The sequence below is a fragment of the Eurytemora carolleeae genome, unplaced genomic scaffold, assembly GCF_000591075.1.
Source record: "Eurytemora carolleeae unplaced genomic scaffold, Eaff_2.0 scaffold395, whole genome shotgun sequence".
Lineage (NCBI taxonomy): Eukaryota > Metazoa > Arthropoda > Copepoda > Calanoida > Temoridae > Eurytemora > Eurytemora carolleeae.
The window spans coordinates 102,940-110,193 of NW_019396292.1; the positions used below are offsets into that span (position 1 = coordinate 102,940).

A 7,254-nucleotide genomic window follows, 5' to 3' on the forward strand; every position below is an offset into this window, starting at 1 on the left:
ATAGAACAGATTAAACTAGAGAGACAGAAGGAGGCGATTCAGGAGCAGGAGAAGGTGCTCTTAGAGCAACAAGCAGCCATATCTGCTCTCAGGTAAGCAATATTGGATATCCGAACAAAACACATTCAGATCATGTCAGCTTTAAATATCGTCTTCAATAAAAGTTTCTTAAGACGTCCATATTTATCATAACAATTTATTAACTTTTAGATTGTCTTATTTTTCTATCTACCTTTTCTCCCTACCATCAACTTTTCTATCTACCTCTTCTCCCTACCATCAACTTTTTTATCTACCTCTTCTCCCTACCATCAACTTTTCTATCTACCTCTTCTCCCTACCATCAACTTTTTTATCTACCTCTTCTCCGTANCCGCAGTACTTCACAGTACCCCACAGAACCCCGTATTAATCCACAGTACCCTGCATTACTCCACAGTACTCTTTAGTACCCTGCAGTACCTCCACACTACCTTGTAATAATAAATAATAATTTCTGACACCCCTAGGCTTTGTACGGCTTTATAATTCACCAAAAGCCTACTGCAGTCCTTCAATTATCATAGAGAGACATTCATCTTTCTAAATATCACAGGAAAATTATTTTACACCTTCTTTGAGCTTATAGTGACGCGTCATTAATTCCTTTTATATTAAAAAAGTAAGGAACATATATCAAGGTTTTTATGATAAGGTTGCTTACCCTCGTTTTGCTCGAAAGTACGGAAAATGTCTTCACCTTAGCATAGAAAGATAAAATCCGTATATGACTTCACAGATTATAGAGGCGAGAAAGACGTCACATGCGAATTCAATATATATATATATATATATATATATATATAGTATTTTCAACTTTTTCAGTTTAAATATACATTTTAGATGTTTAAATATATATATATATATATATATATATGCTAAGAAAACGACATATTTCCGACATTTGAGAAAACAACCTTTTTATACAACCTTGGACACTATGCAGTATTCAGCCTGAAAAAAAGATATAGTTCACCAAATTTTGTTTAGAATAATCCTCTGGCTGCAGCTCTTAATTTACCAGCACGACTAAACTTGAAGCAGAGTAGCGCACTTCTTAGTCTTAGCGATCAAGAAAGGAAACAGGTTTAAAAAAAAATATGAAAAAAGTTTAAATATTTTTTCTGAAATCCTGAATTTCTAAAGGTTGCTGAATGGTTGGATCTGGAGAGAAATGCCGAAATATTGCAGAAAACAGATCTAAAAATTGCAGAGAAATTGCGCGCAAAAACTGCGGCTGAAACTATTGGAACTAGTTCCGCCTTGAAGGTTGGTCATTAAGTTCCGATCAATTTCTGATTGATTTAATTTCTGCAAAATATCCTTTAAATGTAAAACACTTTTGGAAAATATCCTTTATAAGCAGAGTTTTATTTTAAAAGCCATTTATAGGGAGTGTTTGCGAAAAATAAAAAGGACTTAGGCCGAATCTGATTCGTAAACAAATCCTTTAAAGTTAAATTATTTATAAATAAAAACCGTAAAAAAATAACAGGAAAAGAAAGGTATTCATATGTTTACTGTAGATATCTTGTGTTTAAGAAAGCTCACACCTACTTCTGTAGAATTTGTGAATAAACCACTGGAAGATCATTCAATTGCTTCGACAAATATTTTCTTGTTCAAGCGTGAAATTCGTTTTTTTGTTTGTTTTTAGTTTATGCATAGTTTGTCATACTTCACTTCATTCCAATTTGTTTAAAGGAAATAGTTCGTTTGATTTTAATGCATTGTAATTTAAACAGTTGCAAAATAATTATTTCTAAAATTATGTCATGAAACATTTTATACTTTATTCCTAACAGTTTCATAGCTGGGCCCTATGTAGACTAAGGAGTTAACCGGTTTAAGCAGCATTTTGGCGTAGAGATTGTTAATTTTAATTTTACAGGACAAATACAGGGACATCATTTTTTTCTCAGTTAAGCCTTGAAAGTTCCAGATTTCAATTAGGGTTGCTACAGTGAGAACCAGAAAACTATGGTACAGAAAGACAACATCACAGTGTATTTGATGTAGTTACAAGTCAAACAAAAATAATTAGTTACTTATAAAATTCAGTTACATGGGTCTGCTTGAGTCTAAACTGTCGTCTTCCTATGCCAGAGGTTTCTGGTTATCATGCTGCACATGAATATTATAAAACAAAAGATTAAGTTTAAATTCAATTTTCTTAGCATTAGAGATTGAAATGTAAGTGAAGTTCAGTTTATTGTACCACTACCAAAGTTTAAATTGAATTTTTTGTTGTTGAAAGGAATTGCACAATAGTTAATTGCATTTATTGCGTGCTGTAAGGTTTAAAATGAATTTTATCAAAAAATTTGAAACACATACGCAAGAAAGTTAGACGGAATTGCGCGATATAACGCGCAATTGCGCGCAATTCTGATGCTTTTATTTGCGCGCAATTATTACGGAATTCCGCGCAAGTAAAATCCACTTGCGTTGGAAACCCTATTTTCAATCCATTTGATAATAATTGCATTTCTCAGTGCATAAATTTCCCTATTTACCCATGGCTTCTTATCCAATTCATTATGTGCGTTTATTTTAGATTAAGAACGCGGCACAGATTCTTCTAGAATCAGAAGACGACATAACAGACGACGACATTGATTCCATTCTTGGAATAGATTCTGGTCTGAGTATTGATGATTTATTGAACCTAGAGGATACTTCGCTGCTCGGGCTTGATGAAGATGAGCTTGCGTTTGATGACTATGAGGATGACAAAGATTATGATGATGATTATGATGAAGTGACCTATAGTTATGAATATGAAGATGAAAAAGATGAAGATTATGATTATGAATATGAGGAAAGTATTCTTAATTAAATATTAAAAAAAGAATCTTTGATCAAGACAATGATAATTATTATAATTTTCGCAGGAGGTTGTTACTGTTACAAAAGCAATACCTCCTCCAAGACCTAAGCCTTTGAGACCTTATTATCAAAAACCGAAACCAAGACCCAGACCTCAAAAACAATACCATCAGGCACAAAGGTGAATTAACATGACATCAATTAAAACATCTGACGTTTCTACATATTTTGATAATATGAAGGTTTTTATAAAGTTTAGATTCTCGGGATGCGCTCCAATGTGCAGAAAATTTCTTCACCATTGCAATGGACATTCAAAATCTGCATAGTGCATATGTAACTGAGTATTGGCGGAAGATGAGGTGAGAGGGGGAAGGATTTTCTCTGCTCCCTACATCTGTAAAGCGGAGAAAATCCTTCCCACCTTTCACTTCATCTTCCGCAAATGCTCAGTTACGTCATGTGAGAATTTTGAGTATCCATTGCTGCAAAGACGACATTTATAGAACATTAGAGCGCATCCATATTATTTAACCTTAATGAACCACCTTGCTACAACTGTTTGTTAAGATATCCTGCTCCTAGACCATCCTACTCTTATACTCCTGCCCCTGCTTCCTACTCTAACTACCCTAGACCCTACCCTAGGCAACAATCCTCAGGAGCTCAGGTACAATTCAGGGGTCAATTCAGAGGTAGTTTAACACCGTCAGAACTCTTTAAAATACTTTCAGAAAAAAGAATCGTTAATGGCATTGTCGACGTAGTTTCGCCACAATTAGAGTTTTAATTGCAAAACTCAAAAACCTTTTGCTCTTTGGTCCCTTTTTTCAGAAATTCTTTCAAACTGTTTCTGCTGCATAAAGGAATTGAGTCTTTGCCGCAATCTCAAACTTTCTAATCTTTATATCTTCGCAACCTGATATTAGATTATTTTATGTAGCAGAATTCATAGTTTTAAATATCTAAGGTCTACAACATTGAGTTGCAAAGATAGAGATTAGAAAACCAGAGTTTGTGGCAAAGACTTAGTTCTTTTGCAAGTCACTTTTATATGGAACCGGCCGCAATTGAAAATTATCAATTTTTAGAGAGAAAATCAATTCTTCTCAGAAAATCAAACATGTAAATTTCTTTAATTTAAGAGTTACTTGAAATTCCGTGGACAAAGAAATATGGTCGGTAAACAAAAAACAGAATTATGGTCGGTAAACAAAAAACAGAATTATGATCGGTAAACGAAAAACAGAATTATGGTCGGTAAACAAAAAACAGAATTATGGTCGGTAAACAAAAAAACAGAATTATGGTCGGTAAACCAAAAACAGAATTATGGTCAGTAAACAAAAAAAAACATTTTTTATCTGACTCAAGATACTATTGAGGTATTCATTTTTGCTGATATATAAACGAAAATCTATGTTTACGGAATCCAATTTGGTTTCATAAATGTAGTTCCTGGATGAAGTGACCGGTCTGCTGGAAACAGCTCAACATCAACCACACATCACGCTGACCGGCAGTCTACGAGACGCTTTACTCAGGTAAATAATTGTCATTGCTCAGGATCAAAATTTCATATTTTATTTAAAAATTGCGACATAAATTTGTATCATCCAAAAACTTTAAATTGTCTCTAAAAAACTGCTTATTTGTCTTGAAATTAACTATCGATGAAAAACTGCTCTGTATCTATGAAATGTCCTGTGTATTAAATTTGGTGTTTTTGAAATTAATGGAATGTCATATCTATGAGATGTCTTTCTGTAAAATGTCTGTGAAATGTCCCAATACCATTTTTTACCTTGAATAATCTCTACAGGCTTGATTTAATTTTAACTGCTTGAATTTATTCAAAACTTTATTAATTCTAGAGATGTTGATGATCATGTTAGAACGGAGGTTAACCGGTTACCAGGTAAAAACAACAAAACAAACTTGAATCTAAAAGTTAATATTATTTTTAAATATTAATTTTACATTAATTGTTTATTACATAATGACAAAATCAGGAAATTGCACTGGGCATCAATTTTAAACTATAAACTTTTTAAAACTACCTATTGAATTATTTTTAATAATTTTTGCACTTTTGGCTTTATTCCTAAAAGGAACTTATATATTAGGTTGTAAAGATAAAAGAGTTTGAGACAAATTTTCATTTCCTTTCTATATATTTGTTGTATATATTTTTTTAAAGCATGATTTTCTTGCATAAAACGCACTAGATCAACCACATATTGGGTAAACATATACGAACTGGTACAAGTGAACACTAAAATCTACCATGTGATTATAATGCAATGATTGTTTGTCTGCAGGAGGACGTGTGAGTACTAAAGTTAGTATTGGGCCTCCACAGCAATCTTGGCAATCATCATTCCAGTCCAATAGGATCCAACCTCCTTCGGACAGATTTCAGTTAGCTTCAAGCAGATCTGAACAACCTACCAGTGCGGTCCAGCCGGCCAATAATCAGCTTAATCTTGGTGTAAACAGAAGCCAGCCGGCCAATAGCTGGGTTCGGCCGGCCGCTCAGATCGACCCTAGAATCCCTCGACGGCCGGAAACAAGACGAACATCAATGGGAACATTCGGAGATTTAGTAAGCTCAGCAGAAGTAAAAGAACCCAAGGTAGAATCATTTTCCTGATTTTCCTGATTTTCCAGAATTTTAAAATTTACATTTTTTATTCTGTATTATTATGGAAAAGATTTTCATGAATTAAAAATTGATAGAAAATTCTATCTTTTATAACTTTGTTAGACTGTATGGGATCTTAATGTTAGTCTGTTTTTGATTTTGATTTTGATTGCTATTTCGAACAAAAATCTAAAAATCTATAAAACCCTATTAAACTATTTTAATTCTGTAACCAATCAGAACTTTTGTTTTGTGAATCTTAGGATCAAACATTGATCTTCTTCTTATGCAAACTTTATAATTACTATAATACATCTTCAATATCTCGTGGTTGGCATACCCTGCAGGGATAACTTTAATTAAGGGATAACTTTAATTGATTCTCAAGTTCAAAAGTGCCTACATAGGATATCGATATTAAGCTTTCAAGATTAACAATATGCACGTTAAAGTTCCGATCTAAGGATCGAAAGTAATGCATCCAATATCCATTCAAGTTAGCATTTTTATATCTGTATTTTTAGTTCTTTAGTTTTGGATATATAGGTAGAACTGTCTTTGATCATTTACTAATATATGTACTCTTTACAGGAGAGACTGCCCATACAGGAAATCAGTTTTAGTGAAATAATGGGGGATTTACTGAAAGACAAACCCCTACCCCCTGGTAAATAATTACTTTAAACCCCTACCCCCTGGTAAATAATTACTTTAAACCCCTACCCCCTGGTAAATAATTACTTTAAACTCCTACCCCCTGGTAAATAATTACTTTAAACCCCTACCCCTGGTAAATAATTACTTTAAACCCCTACCCCCTGGTAAATAATTACTTTAAACCCCTACCCCCTGGTAAATAATTACTTTAAACCCCTACCCCCTGGTAAATAATTACTTTAAACCCCTACCCCCTGGTAAATAATTACTTTAAACTCCTACCCCCTGGTAAATAATTACTTTAAACCCCTACCCCTGGTAAATAATTACTTTAAATAACAATTCTCTGATGTTTTAAAGGGTCTGTAGGCGTATTTTCAAGTGATCCTCCATGTTAGAGAGAAACATGCCGGATTTACAAAGGTACCCTTGAAACCTTTAGCTGATCAGTCATGTGGTAGACAACGTTGTTTTTTAGATTGAAGGTTTTGATTCTGTTAATTTCTCCATTGGTTTCCTGCAGTAGAAATGCGTAAGTCACTTTTGTTGAGAAACCAGAATTGAAAATACTCGTTTTCCAGAATGATAGACATGGATATCTTTTTTCATACTTGATCAGACAATGGGTTTAAAGGTACCGTTGTGAATCGGACATTCAACTCTAGAAAGGGAGAGTCAGTTGAAGTTACGTTTCAGACAACTTCATTATTTCTTCATCCTACGTAGTTAGAACTTTGAGAAAGATATTTAAGATATTTGAAATTTCAATATCATAGAATAGTTAAATCCTTTCCGTAACATATCACAAATCTATTATTTTAATATTTTAATATATTCTTCTTTTGAAATAAATAAACACTCCCTTTACTTTTATTAAATTGGTTTAGTTTATTGTTTACTGTTATTAGGTCTGCTAGACAACAGTAATCAGCACCCTGGAAATATTAGATTCTGATCAACAAAAATTCTAAAATTTCATATTTCGGTTTGCTAAATTTTATTTTTGTTCTGCAAACTTGCAAAAACAAGTGGTTTTATTGTTAGATCTGGTTTTCACATTGTATATATTACGAAAGCTAATTTTT

General features: G+C 33.1%; 1 protein-coding gene across 1 annotated transcript; it reads left to right on the top strand.

Moving 5' to 3' along the window:
• The first annotated feature begins 766 nt into the window (after positions 1–766).
• On the top strand, positions 767–7,166 carry LOC111700311 (uncharacterized). The gene is made up of 11 exons (XM_023471181.1): positions 767–787; positions 1,030–1,125; positions 1,186–1,308; positions 2,597–2,860; positions 2,934–3,049; positions 3,439–3,538; positions 4,324–4,412; positions 4,743–4,786; positions 5,190–5,503; positions 6,104–6,179; positions 7,078–7,166. Exons 1-11 carry the CDS (start codon positions 767–769, stop codon positions 7,122–7,124), a joined length of 1,290 nt encoding a protein of 429 aa, XP_023326949.1. The 3' UTR covers positions 7,125–7,166.
• Positions 7,167–7,254: the final 88 nt, after the last annotated feature.